Raw genomic sequence first — 18,455 nt, 5'->3', positions numbered from 1 at the left:
ATTATTTTTATAAACATCCATCATTTTCATAATCATCATGAAAAATCACCTATTTATGCATTGGTCTTTCACAAGTAATTCTTCAGAAATGAGTCATGCAGACATGACTCATGCCCTGCAGGAAAGTAGAAAATTCTCCCTCTGATATTTCTGTACAAGGTACTTTTTCTCTTATTTAGATATATCATCTTCCTATCACAGGAAAAAAGGTGATAAAAATAAACTGCTCAAACAAAAACCCCCGAGCCACAGCTGCTGAGCCCATGTGCCACAACTACTGAAGCCCGCTCTCCGAGAGCCCCCTGCTCTGCAACAAGAGAAGCCACCGCAATGAGAAGCCTGTGCACCGCAATGAAGAGTAGACCCTGCTCACCTCAACTAGAAAAAGCCCACGCGCGGCAACGAAGACCCAACAAAGCCAAAAATCAAACAAAAAAGCAATCATAGGGATTTTTTTTTTTTTTGTAAATAATAAATGGAAAACGAGAGTGTGTCCAATAGGGAACAGTGGAGACTGTGGAGAATTGAAGAGGACAAGGTTGTTCAACTGGGGCAGTTGTGACTCAACACCAGCTGATTGGTTCCACATGGGAACTCAGGCAAGTGTTGCCAGACATTCAGGTTCTTAAAGGGAAATTCCCTGGGAATTTCCTGGTGGTCCAGTGGTTAGGATTTGGAGCTTTCACTGCCATGGCCCAGGTTCCATCCCTGGTCGGGGAACTAAGATCCCATAAGCCGCAGGGCGTGGCCAAAAAAAAGTAATAAAAAAAGAGAAATTCCCTGATCAGGCCCGTGTGAAAGGAAAATAAAGACTTTTGTAGAGCAATCTTCTCTCTCTCCTCTGGTTTGCTTTAAGATGTACATAAGCCAGTGGTAGCCTCCTGACTCCAGAAAGGTTAGACAGTGCAGTTAATTTTATAAAAACAAGAACTTTCAAATAGGGAACTTTTGCAAGCCTTTGTCATCATATGAGGAGTGACCCCAACAGTATTTCAAACTAAACAGAAGTTAGCAGCTATCTTTTTGGCAAAGCACTGGACTGTCAAACTGAAAAGATTTTTACGTTTTTCTGACCTTTTTGTAGGCTAACTGATTGTTAGAAATATGCCAGTTAGCAAATATTTTAACAAGACAAACACAAAAAAAGAGTTGTTTCTTTGATGCAGAGATTGTGTTTTTTTTGGCCTCACCAGGCAGCATGTGGAATGTTAGTTCCTGGACCAGGGATGGGATGGAACCCGCGCCCCATGCATTGGAAGTGCAGAGTCTTAATTAACCACTGGACCACCAGGGAAGTCCTCACAGATGATATTCTTAAAAATGAGTGAAAAAGGGTTAAATCAAAAGAAACTCATGCTGTGAAGAAGAGCCTTGTGAAAATAGGTGTTTGGAATTGTTTCTACCGTTAGGTGAGTTTTCTGCTGAAATTGATGTTGCTTTTAAAAAACCCCACCAAGTCTGTATGCCTTCAGACAAAAAAACAAAAACATTTAAAATGTTTTACGACTTCCCTGGTGGCACAATCGTTAAGAATCTACCTGCCAATGCAGGGGACACGGGTTCGAGCTCTGGTCCAGGAAGATCCCACATGCCACGGAGCAACTAAGCCCTTGTGCCACAACTACTGAGCCTGTGCTCTAGAGCCAGCGAGCCACAACTACTGAACCTGCATGCCACAACTACTGAAGCCCGCGTGTCTAGAGCCCATGCTCCACAAGAGAAGCCACCGCAATGAGAAGCCCGCGCACCGAAACAAAGAGTTGCCCCCAATGGCCGCAACTAGAGAAAGCCCGCGCGCAGCAACGAAGACCCAACACAGCCAAAAACAAATAAATAAGTAAATAAACTTCTAAAAATAAATAAATAAAATGTTTTAAAATCTTCCCAGAAGTGGCTAAAACATAAATATATTATGTAGCCAAATAAAAATACGAAATGCAACATCTGTTGGTTCAAAAAACAACAAATTGACAAAAAGGATCATGGAAATTTACTCATCAAACTGCAACAAAATCTTCTGCAAAATAGGCGGATGGGACTGAAAACAAATACTGTGATTTATTAAGTGCATGATGTGTCTCTTTCATGTGACTCTATGCTTCTCTGTGAGATAAATTAAATATTAAATTATATTTAATATATAATAAATACATGAGAGTAAAAATACTTAAAATTAATTAAAATTATGTTTACAATGATTATTTGATATGTGTATTATCCTTTAAAATATGTAGTGTGTATATCTTAACAATGTGTAAAACTATTAGTCGGATAGTATGTGATCATATGAAATTGCTATTTTTGTAGGTCAGAACAATGGAACATCAGCAATTTCAAATGACTCAACATAAGGTAGAGTTTATAAGTGAATACATGTTCAGGTGCAGGCTCAAGTTTTTTTGTTTTTGCTTTTAGTCCTTGTTCTTATATTTTGTATATTTTAACTTTTTCATTGAAGTACAGTTAACTTACAATGTGTTAGTTTCAGGTGTAGAGCAAAGTGATTCAGATATAGATACATAGATATAGATATATATTTCTTTTGCAGATTCTTTTCCATTATAGGTTATTACAAGATACTGAGTATAGGGTCTTCCCTGGTGGCGCAGTGGTTAAGAATCCGCCTGCTAATGCAGGGGACACCGGTTCGAGCCCTGGTCCAGGAAGATCCCACATGCTGTAGAGCGACTAAGCCCATGCGCCACAACTACTGAGCCTGAGCTCTAGAGTCTGCAAGCCACAACTACTGAACCCATGTGCTACAACTACTGAAGCCCACGTGCCTAGAGCCCGTGCTCCGCAGCAAGAGAAGCCACCGCAATGAGAAGCCCACACACCACAACGAAGAGTAGCCCCCGGGGCTTCCCTGGTGGTGCAGTGGTTGAGAATCTGCCTGCTAATGCAGGGGACACGGGTTCGAGCCCTGGTCTGGGAGGATCCCACATGCCGTGGAGCAACTAGGCCCGTGAGCCACAACTACTGAGCTTGCGTGTCTGGAGCCTGTGCTCCGCAACAAGAGAGACCGCGATAGTGAGAGGCCCGCGCACCGCGATGAAGAGTGGCCCCCGCTTGCCACAACTAGAGAAAGCCCTTGCACAGAAACGAAGACCCAACGCAGCAAAAATAAATAAATTAATTAAGAAACTCCTGCCCCCAACAACAAAAAAGAGTAGCCCCCGCTTGCCACAACTAGAGAGAAAGCCAGTGCAGCAAGACCCAACGCAGCCAAAAGTAAATAAATATAGAAATACACATATTAAAAAAAAGATATTGAGTATAGTGCTATACAGTAGGTCCTTGTTGTTTACCTATTTTATATATAGCAATGTGTATATGTTAATCCCAAACTCCTAATTTATCTCCCCTGCCTCAATATTTTTTCAATGATAGGGATACGTGATCAAAAATGTGGAGCTCGCTCAGGTTTGAGCCCTTACACAGCGGACCCACGTCACCACAGTCACCAGCAAGAACACAGGAGCCCCTCGTGCACCGTCTCCCACGTCACAAATGCCTCTCTCACAGGACCTGTGATGCCGTCACCACCGTGCCTAAAAGGTCTCATTTTCCTTATTTGCATTAAGCTGGCCACATTCTAAGTAATTTAAGGAAAGTCTACCACGCAGCACATTTAAAATTCTGGTGCCATCAGCGTGCGGGCAAGGTTTGGTTTCTTCATGGTAAACTGGTGACTGGGCCAGATCTTTTTTCCCATTAGAACTGATTTATTAAGAAAACAAAACAAAGCCAAATGCGATGACTTAAGGTCCATCCCAAGCATCACAGGAAGGGAGAGTAAGGCTTCTAGCGTTTTTGTTAAAAATCCAGCAAAAGAGGAGGCCATCTTAAATCCTTTCTGAAACAGGCCCAGTAAGAGTTGCTTTTAAGTTTGGAAAAAGGTACTTTGAACAATAAATGAAAGAATACAACTAAACAATAAAAACATTTTTAAAAGAAAAACAAAGAATTTTTTTGCTCAAATGGGAATTTTACTCAGTTAATTATATGCAAATAAACTTATTGATCAATCCCTTTCCTTTAAGTTCACTGTAATGTGTCAAATGGATGACATCTCCTACTGTCCAAGTCATGGACACCTGGATGAAGAACAAATAACTTCCCTCCCTCCTTCCTTCCTTCTTTCCTTCCTTCCTTCCTTTCTTTCTCTTTCTCTCTTTCTTTTTTAGTTGAACTATAGTGATTTACAATGTGTTATTTTCAGGTGCACAGCAAATGATTTTATATATATATATATATACATACATACATTCTTTTTTAGATTCTTTTCCCTTATAGGTTATTACAAAATATTGAGTAGAGTTCCCTGACCCATACAGTAGGTCCTTGTTGGTTATCTATTTTATATATAGTAGTGTGAATATGTTAATCCCAACCCCCTAATTTATCTCTCTGCCTTTACTCATTTGGTAACCATAAGTTTGGAGTTTGGGTTTTTTTTTTTAATTTTTGGCTGCATTGGGTCTTCGTTGCTGCGAGCTGGCTTTCTCTAGTTGCGGCGAGCAGGGGCTCCTCTTTGTTGTGGTGCACGGGCTTCTCACTGCAGTGGCTTCTCTTGTTGCAGAGCACAGGCTCTAGGTAGTCGGGCTCAGTAGTTGTGGCGCACGGGCTTAGCTGCTCCACGGCATGTGGGATCTTCCTGGACCAGAGCTCTAACCTGTGTCCCCTGCACTGGTAGGCAGATTCTTAACCACTGCGCCACCAGGGAAGTCCCCATAAGTTTGTTTTCTACATCTGAAAAAACTTTTAAAGAAAAAAATGTTAAAAGAAAAAATTCTAAAAAGTATTTTTTAAGGGATAGAGCAATAATAATAATAAAAATAATTGAGGGACTTCCCTGGTGGTGCAGGAGATAAGACTCCGCGCTCCCAATACATGGGGGCCCGACTTTGATCCCTGGTCAGGGAACTAGATCCCACATGCCACAACTAAGACCCGACACGACCAAATAAGTAAATATTTTTAGGGACTTCCCTGGTGGCACAGTGGTTAAGAATCCACCTGCCGATGCAGGGGACACGGGTTCGAGCCCCGGTCCGGGAAGGTCCCACATGCCGCAGAGCAACTAAGCTCGTGCGCCACAACTACTGAAGCCCACGTGCCACAACTACTGAAGCCTGCACGCCTAGAGCCTGTGCTCCACAACAAGAGAAGCCACAGCAATGAGGAGCCCACACACTGCAACGAAGAGTAGCCCCCACTCGCCGCAACTAGAGAAAGCCCGTGTGCAGCAACAAAGACCCAACACAGCCAAAAATAAATAATAAATAAATTTATTTTTTAAAAAATAGTAAATAAATATTTTAAAAAATATATTGATATCGGCTACCTTTGGACAGAGAAAGGGGAAGACAGGAGAGGGCTACTTTGCAACACATATCAATACTTTTCTATAATGTTTGGGTTGTTGGAATATTTGCATGTATTACTCCTATTTTTTATTTTATTTTATTTTATTTTCTGGCCATGGTGCGCAGCTTGTGGGCTCTTAGTTCCCCAATCAGGAATTGAATCCATGCCCTTGGCAGTGAAAGCGCTGACTCCTAACCACTGGACCGCCAGGGAATTCTCTCCTATTTTTTAAAAAAATATTTATTTATTTATTTTTGGCTGTGCCAGGTGTTAGTTGCAGCACGCAGGATCTTTCGTTGCAGTGCTTGGGCTCAGTAGTTGTGGCTCCTGGGCTTAGTTGCCCCAGGGCATGTGGGACTGTAGTTCCCTGACCAAGGATCCAACCTGGGCCCCCTGCATTGGAAGGTGGATTCTTAACCCCTGGACCACCAGGGAAGTTCCCCTCCTATTTTTTAATATCAATGGATTTTTCAGAGCATTGAGCTTATAGGCCATTTTGCTTTCATTTTTATACTTTTTCTACATTCTTAAAAAAACAGAAATATAAAGAGTTAAGTATAGAAAAATCCTAACAAACTTTTAAAAACTTTAAAGGAGGCACTAATTGAATCTAAAATGTCAAACAAAAAAGATGATTATCAAACGATTTTTGTCTCTCAAAATATTTATTTCAAGTAGAAACTGGGAAGACAACAACATGCAAAATAGTTAAGTAAAAAACCTTGACAAATACACTCATTTGGTCATCAAAATATAAAAAGCTGAAAATGATATTACATTTGGTACTTTGATTGAAAACAGTGTTACTCTAGTCAAGTAATAAGCCCAAAGTGGTCCCCAGCTAAGAGTTAAAGCTCGTCTCTCTATCCATACACACAGTGCTTAGACAAGCATCATATATGTTTTTATCCAGAATGGTTCCCCCCACAGATCCTTATCTTTTTATTTTTGTTACTTTTATGGAAATTATTCAGTGTGTTTGTTTTTTATAAATGAACTTTTTTTTCAGAATGTCACTAAGCAACCACATTGGGCTCGGACAATATCTGGATCATTTTTACAAAAGTGGAAAAATCCAAATAAAGGGTCTCAGGTTAAGTGAGAGGCGAGGGTGGGTTATTAATCGATATGGAATAATTTGTCGTTTGATCAGCACAGTGACATTGCCGAACGTGCTCTGAAAGTTGGCCCCTCCTGATAGCAATCCATGTGGATGCAAACCTCTTGGACCTAGAATCCTTTCTCAAAGGTACAAATGAGGCACAGAGAATCACTAGGAGAAGGGATGAGTACAAGCTGAGCCCTCGCCACGAGCGGGGTGCTGGCCAAAGAAAGTCAAGTCCTCGTACATGCAAAGTGTGTTGAAACGCAAGGTGTCCTGGCGCGGCTGTCCCCAAGGGTTGTCCCCAGGGCACGTGTGAGGTGGGTCTGGTGCAGGAGAGACAGACTACTTGGATGAGGGGCACGCAGCATCCTCCAGAGAGTCAGGGTAGGGGAGCGGACCCTTACCACCGAGGCCACCGCAGCCTCCGGGGCGCCATCCTGGGTTTGTCAGCCGGTCTCTGCCCTTTCCTCCCGGGCTGTCCTGCGCCTCCTGGCGCTGCAGGTCGGAGGGCGGGACCTCTTGTTCATGCTCCTCGTCTGAATTGGACTCATCGTTGTAGAAGTGAATGGTGGCTTGCACGGGGAAGCTGGCCAGCACCTTCTCCCCGGAACTCTGCAGATACTCTTGACGCTTAGAAATGGGTAAATAAAGTCTAATATTTAAGAAACAAATACATCATTAATCAACCTGAAAACAGTCTTAAACTGCATCTAGAGGATCCTTTTCCCTAGAAGCAGCTAAGCCCCAATCTTCCCTCCTGATTTTGCCTTCACTGTGCACAGTGGGGTTTTTTAAGTCACCAGAACACAAAACTGTGGGCAGATGGGGGGACCTGGTAGTGAACCCCACACTAGGTCGGAATTGAGCTGTAATCTGGGTGAGCAGATCAATTTAGACCAACACAGGGAGAAGGGTGTGCTTCCACAAAGGTAAAAGGGTAGTAAAACATTGAGTTCCAAAGTTAAGAGGCTCTCTCTGATCGAACAAAGGACCTGATTCATCCTGGATAATATATGTCCTATTCAGGGGATGCCTCACTCCCCTCCGACCCCCCCCCCCAACAGAGGGAATGTCATGACTTTGGAGGAAACTTGACCCTGAAACCCTGGTCTAGAGAAGTGGCTAATCTTTCTGAATGTTGCCATAGTAAATGTCGCCTGTAGGGGTGCATCCCTCACTTTGGCAGAATAGAAAATGGCAACCCTGGCAATTTTTCTAGAAGAGAGAGAGGGAGAGGGAGAAAGAGAGCAGGGGGGCGGGGGGAGGGAAGGGAAGGAAAGAAGGAAGAAAAGGAATATATAGAATTTGGAACCTCTACATCCAGGTTTTGTGAATTTAGGATTCCAGTTATACATGGAAAGTATTTTAAATGTCCCACTGTCCCCATAATCTCTTCTTGTAGCTTTGACTTACTAATCGTTTGCATTTTCCCCTGTGGTCTCATAAAGGAACTGAGAGGGATTACCTATCGATCATTGCTTGTTTGCAAAGCTGATTTCAATTCCCCCCTTTTTGGACGGAGGAGAAAAGGGAGAGAAAACACCTTACTATAAATAATGTAGGGCGATTTTTAACTTTCTAAGATTTCCAATAGTTGATGGTTCTCAACCCCCAGGGGACCTTCAGCAATGTTTGGAGTCAACTTTAGTTATCCCAACTGAAGGGCAGCTACTGTCATTTAGTGTGTAGAAGCCAGGGATGCTGCTAAACACCTCACAAGGCCCAGGACAGCCCCACAACAAAGAATTATCCACCCCAGTCAACTATATCTCAATTTTTTAAAATTAGCCAGTCCAAAGTGTCAGTAGTGCCGAGACTGAGAAACTCTGCAACAGAGAGAATGCACATCTATGTAAATCCAGGACAGCATAGTTTAGTGGTTGGCCTGTTAAAAATTAGGTGTCATGCTGAGGTATTTACAAGTGAGTGTGTAGGATGTCTGGGATTTGCTTTAAACTATTCTAACAACAAATCTTTGGGAGAGATGATAAGCACGATCAGATCCTGAGAACACTGATAATTATTGAGGCTGGTGATGCGCATGGGGGTTCACTATATCATTCCCCCCATTTTTGTGTATAAAAAGATAAAATTTTGTAATAAAGATAAAGTTATGTATTCAGCCCGCAACGCACGGTTACACAGATGCAGATCACACATCACCAGTCACTGCATTTTCAATGAATCAAAAGTCAGGGCACAGCAGAGTCTGTGAGGCAGGCCCAGGGGCAGGTGTGAAGGTGAAGGCTCATGGGGCATGAAGGAGGGGGTGGCTCCCAACCCCAGCCCACACTGGGGTCACCTGGGAAGCCTGTAAAAATACAGATACCCGCGCTTTTCCCCAGCACCCCCAGGGGAATCGCCCCGCCCCACCTCCCTCCTGCATTTGTAAAGCTTCCCCAGTGATTTCATGAGGATTGAAGACCACAGATGTGAAACACTAGGAAAACTTCCTTTTTCCAAAAATCACCCTTTGATCAGTTTGAGGGGCTCTAATTTTCATCTCTGGCAATTAGTATCCTTGAGTCTTATTAAAGCTTCTAGTCTTCCAGGACAACCAGGGGAAAAATACTCTGATGAGAGGTGACAGCGTAGGCTAGGTTTATTTTGGTGAAGGAAATGACACCTGGAAGGAGACAGGCTGAGAGAGATAGGAGAGAAACAGACATAGAGAAACAGATAAAAGTCCAGTGCATGAACCACTTGCCCAAAATGCATGAAATGTAAGAGGGATATAGGGAATTCCCTGGTGGTCCAGTGGTTAGGATTCCGCACTTCCAGTGCAGGGGATACAATTTCAATCCCTGGTCAGGGAACCAAGCGGCGTGGCCAAGAAACAAACAAAAAAGAGGGATACAGCAGTGAGGGTCCTGATCACCGCCAAGACCAGGACCATGAAAGAACTACTCAGAGGCCAGAAGATCCAACCGTGGTACAGTATCCATCCAGTCCCTCATTTACTTCACATCTACATTTAGGGGGTCTACTTTGCACTAGGCAGTACATTAACTTATATCCTGGGAGAAAAATAGAAATATACCTAAATATCTAAGTAAATAAGCTGATATGCGTATATAATTCATATGCAATTACATTTAACACAAGGCAGAATATGGTATAAAAAAGAGGTATAAACAAGTATAAAGAAAAGAGGCCAATTCCAACTTGCAAATGAAACACTGAATGAATGAATAGATTCTAGAAATCCAACAAAATATCCTTGAAGGATAATCATAACTAAATAATGTTGGAGAATATACTGAATTATTTTCCATTTTTTGAAAATGTATACACTTGAAGACACTGAAGTGTATTAATGCTTATATTTAAAGGAAATAATATAGTCCGGCAGAGGGCGCCTTATGTGGAAGGTAGCCTTAATCGTTTTTTCAAGATTATGGACTGAAAAACATTATTCTGAAATGTCATAGATTTATCTTCAAAAATTATAAATTATCTTTAGAGGATAATTATACGCATGTGTACTTTTTTTTTTTTTTTTTTTTGCGGTGTGCGGGCTTCTCAGTGTTGTGGCCTCTCCCGTTGTGGAGCACAGTCTCCGGACACGCAGGCTCAGTGGCCATGGCTCACGGGCCCAACCGCTCCGCGGCATGTGGGATCCTCCCGGACCGGGGCACGAACCCGTGTCCCCTGCATCGGCAGGTGGCCTCTCAACCACTGCACCACCAGGGAAGCCCCGCATGTGTACTTTTAAACTGTATTGTAATTCACACATTAATTTGTCCCACATAGGAACGCCTACACTGAGAATCATTACACTTTTTCAGGTCAACATTCTTTAAAAATTATTTTAGCTTGCTTTATGTTATTAACTAGTTAGTTATTATGATTGCAAATGAGCTTATATTCTCTTTCTTAAAGGTATGAAGTGAGTGGATACTGGCCAAATAATTTATACACATAGGTATTTTGCTATGTTTGTATCAATTAACATAAGAACCATAAAATACATCCATTTTAAAATCATATCTTGTAAACCTTTAGAAATGTTACATAAAAATAAAAATAATAATTTAAAAAAAGGAAACAATACATTTCTTACAGTGAAGTCAGATATTACCTTACAGGATGCTGAAACCCAAAGGCCCCCTTCGATCCAAAGGTTTGTTGGTCACACCCAGGCTCAAGCTATAAAGACAGACACATACAAACACAGACACAGTCAAGAAGCCTCTGAAAGCAGCATCCTGAAGTTTTTAAAAATAAAATCTAAGTAGCCTGCACTTGTGTCAGTTCCAATTTTAGAGATAGTTTAAACACCTTAACAGTATTTGATAAGCTCCTCTCCCTCTCACTGTTGTCATGATATCCCGGGCCCTGTGAGGGATCCCAAGGTGGAAGGATGAGTCGGACACAGTCCCCCAGTTCATGCATTTTAAATCTAATGAGGAAAGACACACATAGAGGCAAATAACTACATTACAAAGCACCATACAGTTAGATGCTAACTATTCTAAACAAGGAAGAGGATCAGGAAAGCGTTCATGGGGGCCTTGGCAGAGACATCAGTGGCACTTGGGTATGCAGTTCTGGGCCTATTCCTAGTGGAGCAGAGCATCAAATTCTGAGGGGCGGGAAAATAGAGAGCACAGCGTGGAAAGGTGGAGCCCAGCGTGGAATGAATGAGAGACTGCATTGGTAAAAGGGCTCTAAAGGAAGCTAAGTCCAGACACTGAACAACTTGAATACCCACTACTGAGTCTAAGTTTCATTCTGGAGACAGGATTCAAGACCATTACTGACTCTGAGCTGGGAATTCAACCATCAGATCTGTATCTTAAGGATCATGGTGGCTGCTGGGAGCAGTGCATAGCATAGACTGGTGAGCTAAGGGCTTGGAGGCACCTGACAAGAGGTGGTTTGAACTCAAGTAACACCAACCAGAAGGGAAAGGAAAGACAGATTCCAAGGACATTTGGTAGCATCCAAAAGGGTGGAGACCATGTGCTGGGGGCCCTGAATAGCCAAAGCAATCTTGAGAAAGAAGGAGAAGCCTGAGGCATTGCACTTCTTGATTTCAAACTATATTACAAAGCTATAGGAATCAAAACAGTATGGTATTGGCCTAAATACAGACACATAGATCAATGGAACAGAATAGTGAGCCCAGAAATAAACTTATGCATATATATCGTCAATTAATTTATGACAAGGGAGACAAAAATATACAATGGGGAAAGGACAGTCTCTTCAAAAAATGGTCTTGAGAAAATTGAACAGCCACATGCAAAAGAATGAAACTGGGCCCCTATCTTACACCATACACACACAAAAAAAAACTGGATTAAAAATCTGAATGTAAGACCTCAAACCATAAGCCTCCTTGAAATTTTACCAGGCTTATTTTTATAATATGCTATGGTAAGCTAAGGGAAAGAATGACGGTCTTTGGAACAAAATCTTTTCCATAATGAAGTTCACTCTTTGTGTCTCCAAGAAATCACATCTGTATTAAGCTCTGTTCATAATTATAAGGTATCTCTAACTGCTCAGACTCACTCTACCACCATAAGCAATCCTGGGCTGTCAGTGGCAATTTTACACTCTGTGATGCGAGAGGATATAATAGACAATGCAAGCCTTGGTGGACGCCTAAAGGCAGTGGTGGCTAGTATGGAGTAATAGCTTCCTTTAAGTGATTAATTCTAACCAGACTCTGGGAAACACATAGCACACTTTTATAAACTCTGTAAACTTTACCCCACAAACATACACAGATTTTAAAACTTCACACCTCAAATATCCTCCCCTTAAACGTCCTTTTCTGATGACTTAAACGTCTAAATATTCACACTCTGATAATTCAGGGTAACAAAAATGTATACAAGGTACACACTGCGTTAAAGGGATGTGCGACACGGCTGAACAGCTACGAAACCAAAATGCCACAGACAGCACCTTCCCTTTGCACCCAGAGAGGTGACAGCTTTCCTTGGGGGAGGGGGGGAGGGGCCTCAGGACACACTGACAGGGAGCTGTTGAAGAACGTAACTGTGCTTTAGCTAAAGGACGTCAAACAAGAACACCCCGCCGTCCAACAATGCATGATCTCCACAGAAGCTCCTGACAGGGTCCCGGGAACAGTGAGCAGCCGCCGAACATTGGGGGTGGGGGGGGAGGTAGGGGGGTAATTGTTTAGCCACAGCGGGGCTCACATGTGATATGTGTATCACATCACATTTTTATGGCATTTGTACCGAAACCTTCTGATTCTCTCAGAATACATGTTTCCAAGTGTCTCTACCAAGAAAAAAAAAAAAAGGGGGGGGGGTGTTTGTGCGAAAGAAGAAATACAAGAGAGACTTTTGTGAGGATCTCTCTGTGTTCTCTCCACACATGCCTCTGACTCTGGTAAGGCTACGATACAGGGGGGCGGGGGTGGTGGTTGGATGAATTGGGAGATTGGGATTGACATCTATACACTGATGTGTATAAACTTCATGAGTAATAAGAACCTGCTGTATAAAAAAATTAAATTAAATTAAAAAAAAAAAAAGCTACGATGCAGGAAGCCTGGAAGATGGAAGGACGCGCAGGAGAACACAGTTCCTTACATGCCCTAGAAATCATCTCCCTTGCAGGCTTGGGCCGTCATTCATTTTTTCCCAGGCACGGGAGGGAGACAGCTCCTAAGCGGTGGTACCAGGGGAACCAAATGAGCGAGGGTGACCCTACTGCTCAGGACACAGGGTCTTGAGACTTTCCCTCGAATTTAGATTGTATTCTTTTTTTTTTCTTTTTTCTTTTTTTTTTTGTGGCACGTTGTTGTGGCCTCTCCCGTTGCGGAGCACAGGCTCCCGATGCGCAGGCTCAGCGGCCATGGCTCACGGGCCCAGCCGCTCCGCGGCATGTGGGATCTTCCCGGACCGGGGCATGAACCCGTGTCCCCTGCAACGGCAGGCGGACCCTCAACCACTGCGCCACCAGGGAAGCCCTATAGTATTCTAACTGTGATCTGCTCGCCTGCAGTTGTGGTACAGGTCACTAGGCAGTGATCCCTCACCCCTCACCCACACCATTCCCGACCAATGACATTTCTCAAGAAATACACAACAGAGCTCAGGAGCCGAGGAGTTCTCCTGCTTTGTCGACAGAGGGCGCTGCTGAGCAAGAAGCCGTCCCTCCCCGCGCCGGGCTGCCCTCCCCAGGCTGGGGCTCCGGGGAACCGAGCGCGATACTTCGGGTCTGCAGTCGTCCGCAGCTGACCGCTCTGCCCGGCAGATCGGGGTCTGCAAAGAGCTGGCCAAGGGGGGAGCCGGGCAGCGAGCTCTACAGCCCCCATGAACACCCACTCTCCACCCCGGCCCCCCAACAAATCCATGAACGCAACTGCTTGATCCGTTGTGCCTCGCTGATGATCAACAGAAAGTTGTCATAGCTTAACATTTTTCTGCGAGTAATCTTCATTTTTCTCACAAATGGCCTTCTTATAATAATAGGAAAAAAAAAAAGACTACCTTACATTAGAAAGTGTGCTGTATTTTCATTCTTGCAAAGGGAGAGGCTATACAAACACTTCATTTAAAAGAAAATTGGATAATTTTTTCTCCCAAACACCTTTTAAATCTTATGTTTAAGAACTTAAGTTTGAATGCAAAAGAAGGAATTACTTCCCATTATTTAGATATTGTATGTAACAATAATTTGCGCTAAAAAATAATATTCCTTGTTAATTTAATATAATTTGATTTGCTTCACTCTTTAAATAATAGTAACCGAATTAAAACTCTCATTATTCAGACTAATTTAATAAAAGAGTCAATTTCAAAATGCATGAAAGGTCTGAACCTGAGTTTCTTATCATACTAAAAATAACTGCACAATGCCACAGGTGTAACCTAATGGTCCTTCCCAGCCCAATTAACTCCAGCATTTTAAAAGTCATCAATTTATATTTTAAAATATAACAAAGGACAGGTAAATTCTATGAAAGTAAGTCATTACTCCAGTAAGTATAAAACAATTTCGTTACCAATACAGGAGACAAAAGAGTAGTGGTGGTGATTAATCTTCACCCACAAAGCCCTCAGCTGGAGTGTGTTTGCTCAGACAACATGACTTACCCCAGGAGTGCTTGCAGACAGGGCCCAGAGAGCTTCAGAAAGGGCCAGGCGGCGGGTGGGGACTTTTAACCACACCTTCCGGGCACCCGAGACAGGGCTCTGCCCGTATTTGCTCTGTGGCACCAGCCCAGGGCTAATGGCACACTCAGCTTTTCTCTAAGATGAGGGGGACAGAGACAGACTTCTCTCTTCTACCTGCCGGTTAGCAGGAAAAAACCCAACATGGGGGAATTCCACTGGTGGCCCAGTGGTTAAGACTCGCCACTTTCACCACCGTGGCATGGGAGGGGTTCAATTCCTGGTCAGGGAACTGAGATCCCTCAAGCCCCGAGGTGCGGCCAATAAATAAAAATAAATAAATAAAAGAAGAAGAAAAAACCCACCATGGAAGAAATCTCTTATAATGCCCTTGAAACAGTTCTGCCATAGTGGCTTTGCTTTTCAAGAAAGGAGAAGAAAGCAAGAGCCAATCTGCATATGACTCAGATATGATCAACACCTAGCTGGCCAGGCTCCTACCCCCAGACCCCAAGGCACCTCTGCATTAGATGACCAAGGGAGGGACTGGCCGAGGAGGCCTTTCATGGTCCCTTTGTTTTAGGGATGGTGCCACTTCCTGGCTGAACTCGTTGATACCTACAGTGCCCACACTTAACCTTACCTCGCTTCCAGTTCCGGTGGGGTCAGCATCCTGGGGGGTCAGGATCCAAGGTCTCCATGGTGTTTGGCTGGAAGGACACGGACCAAGAGTGAACCCCAGCATTTTCTGCTTTTAAAGTTAGATCATAAGAGTTAACATTCTTATAATTTCTAATGTCTGCCTAAGAGTCACTGGACACACCAGAATGTTCTCTCAAGTTCTCAGTCTGTGCCATTTGCGTTTTTTTCTCCTGCCACATTCTCAGTTCTCTGCCTTCACTGGGCTTTTTGAGAAATCCCAAATATGATACACATCATTATTTGAGGAATTTCTCTTCCCAGCCTGGCAGGATTCTTCCATTCAGACTCCCCGCGGTAGCTGGCTACTTTGTTGCTCATTAATTTCTGACTGCACAGAGATGAGTCTACAGAGTTTTACGATGCAAAAAGCGGGAATGTGTTTCTCCTCTCTGGCTGCCTGGCCACCCAGCCCCTTCCACAACTCCCCTGCTAATTTGATTTTAACTTCACTACCTTAAAAAAGGCTGGTGCCCGTGACAGCGAACGCTGAGTCCCACGCACAGGGCAAACAAAGAATGTCACCAAGAGTGTGACAGTCAACGTGACGCGACCCCCTGCAGGGTTCACTGAGGGGGCCCCGAAGACTTCACCGATCCCAGCCCGGTGGGTTTCAGATCTAGAAACCGAAGCTTTGACCCATTGCCGGGCACCTCCTGGGCCTCCGCACTTCAGAACTGTGCTTTGGAGCCGAGAAGATTCTGCGTCCCTGACTCTGGCTAAGGAACTTTCTCTGCGTCGCGTCGGGCTCCAGGGCTCCGCCTGACTTCGGGGGCTCAGCGCGGCCGGAGCATCCTGCCTGCGCTCCCCGCACCGACGCGCCGTGGGGACACCCTCACCTCTCGGGCCCGCGCGGCGGTGGTGGTCCCCGTGGACCGTCCCCGGGGCAGTGACAGACGCGTCCCCGCGCCTCCCGGGCTCCAGCCGCTGCCTCGGGTCTCATGGTGCCCTCGGAGCCCGCGCCCCTCCAGCGGCGCCCGCGACCGCCCGCGCCTTTAACCGCTCAGGCGAGGGCGCTCACCTACCCGCGCTCTCGGCGCCAGGTTTAAAAACGGGGGCGGGGCGGGGAGGGGACACGGGAAACCCGGGAGAGGGTAGGGAGGGCACCGGAGAAGCTCCGGGAGGGGACAAGCAAAGCTCCAGGAGGGAGCGCCGCGGGGGGGAGGGGACGAGGTCAAGAAGGGGAATTGGGAAGCCCTGGTCAAGGGTGTGGAGGGAACAAAGGAAATCCAGGCATAATCGCCAGGAGCGGGGGCGAGGAAGCTCGGGGAGGGGACGGCGGGAAGTGACACAGAAAGCCTTGGAGAGGAGGGCACAGGGGGCAGGGGTCTTGGGCGGTGGAGTCGGGGGCGCTCCCTCGCCCAGGGGCCTCCCGCGCCCGGTGCTGGAGAGGAGGGATCCCTGGGTTCTTCCCGCCCCTCTGGGGTCTCCGCGTCCCTCGGGTTACTTATTCCTGCATCTAGGTCTCCAGATTTGCGGGAAATCTCACGTCCACGACTTTTAAAGCGGCCGCGGGGTTTGGGGGGCGGTTACTGAAGCCTGTGGACCCGCCCTGCCTGCGGTGCTGAACCGTGGGCGCCCGGAAGCCCCGACCGCGATGCCCAAAGCGGCTTTGGGGCTGCAGCAACGCATCCAGGCGGTGGAAGGTGGCGGAGAGAGCTCTCCAGATGAGAGCACCCTTCCCAGCGGAGGAGGCCTTGTAAAAGGATGTCGCTTTCTCCGAGGGTGGGTGCGATTTTCCTCTGGTTAGCCCCGGGGCCGGCACAGAAAGCGCCTTGGATGAGCCGGGATGGCGCGCGTGCCCTGGGAATACCTGGCCGGGCTGCAGGGCTCGCGGGGGCGCAGCTGTCTTGGTCTCCAGCGCCGGGGCAGGGTGGGAGGAGTGCTGTTTCATTAGCAGAGCCCGGTGGCAGAACCCTGAAGGCGGCCGGCCTGGACTCGGGCCCCTCGCTTACGTACGATCTGCTGCCCAGTGCCCCACTGACGCCGCGTCGAAGAACGCGAGCTTACTTTATGTGACTTACGGTAATGGAGTTTTTTAAAAAATTAAAGAACTTCAGACATTAAAATGTTTCCACATTTTTTTTTTCCCGTTTAAGAGCAACAGGTTATGGCTTCCCTGGTGGCGCAATGGTTAAGAATCCGCCTGCCAATGCAGGAGACACGGCTTCAAGCCCTGGCCCGAGAAGATCCCACATGCCGCGGAGCAACTAAGCCCGAGCGCGACAGCTACTGAGCCTGCGCTGTAGATCCCGCGGGCCACAGCTACTGAAGCCCGTGCGCCAAAATTACCGAAACCTGTGAGCCTGGAACCGGAGCTCCGCAACAAGAGAAGCCACAGCCATGAGAAGCCCGTGCACTGCAATGAAGAGGAGACCCCGCTCGTCGCAACTAGAGAAAGCCCGCGCGCAGCAACGAAGACCCAACGCAGCCAAAAAAATAAATTAAATAAATAAATAAATAAAAAATTTTAAATTGTGTAAAAAAAAAAAGGAGGGTGGGAGGGAGACCCAAGAGGGAGGAGGTATGGAGATATATGTATATGTATAGCTGATTCACTGTTATAAAGCAGAAACTAACACACCATTGTAAAGCAATTAGACTCCAATAAAGATGCTAAAACAAAAAAGAGCAACAGGTTATGACAATAATGAAACCTTACTATAGGCGAAGGGAGGAATTAATTTTAAAACTAAAATTTCACACAATGATTTTAAAAGACACTGAGTATAAGGGCATGGGGGAGGGGAGGCAAAGAACATTAACAGACAACATTGCAACAATAAGATACCATATTTAATCTACCAACAGAGAAAGGATTTTATAAAGGGACAATTGGCAACCGGTGCGGGTGCCTTCAAACGAGAGTCGGCAATGCAACTGGGGTACTTTCAGAAAGGTATGACAACTTACATCACATGCCTTAAAAATATTCTCCTGTTTGGCCCAGTAACTCTACTTCTGTGTCTATATTAAAGATGTATTCAAGATGGGGATGAAGACGTATTTAATTACAGAAAGGTGTTCATTATAGTGTTTTTTATGATGTTGAAAAGTCTCAAAATATGACAATGATTAAATAGATGATAGTGGAATATCAGGCAGCTAATAAAAACATTTTCTGACTTGAACAGCATGGGAAAATACTTGTGATGTTAAGAGAACAAAATTGGGGCTTC

General features: G+C 45.1%; 1 protein-coding gene and 1 long non-coding RNA gene across 2 annotated transcripts; one reads left to right on the top strand and one right to left on the bottom strand.

Annotated features, from left to right (window-relative positions):
- Positions 1-6,022: 6,022 nt before the first annotated feature.
- Positions 6,023-16,285, bottom strand: RIPPLY3 (ripply transcriptional repressor 3). The gene is made up of 4 exons (XM_067737305.1): positions 16,116-16,285; positions 15,221-15,287; positions 10,557-10,624; positions 6,023-7,127 (listed from the first exon to the last, which is right to left on the bottom strand). The coding sequence occupies exons 1-4, from the start codon at positions 16,217-16,219 to the stop codon at positions 6,818-6,820; spliced, it is 549 nt and encodes a 182-aa protein (XP_067593406.1). The 5' UTR covers positions 16,220-16,285; the 3' UTR covers positions 6,023-6,817.
- Positions 16,286-16,407: 122 nt separating this feature from the next.
- Positions 16,408-17,907, top strand: LOC137224588 (uncharacterized). The gene is made up of 2 exons (XR_010943390.1): positions 16,408-17,001; positions 17,376-17,907. It is a non-coding gene; the product is annotated as an uncharacterized lncRNA (long non-coding RNA).
- The last annotated feature ends 548 nt before the right edge of the window (positions 17,908-18,455 follow it).

This window comes from Pseudorca crassidens, chromosome 5, assembly GCF_039906515.1.
Source record: "Pseudorca crassidens isolate mPseCra1 chromosome 5, mPseCra1.hap1, whole genome shotgun sequence".
NCBI lineage: Eukaryota > Metazoa > Chordata > Mammalia > Artiodactyla > Delphinidae > Pseudorca > Pseudorca crassidens.
The sequence above is the reverse complement of the archived record's forward strand: the minus strand, read 5'-3'. Positions and strand labels throughout refer to the sequence as shown.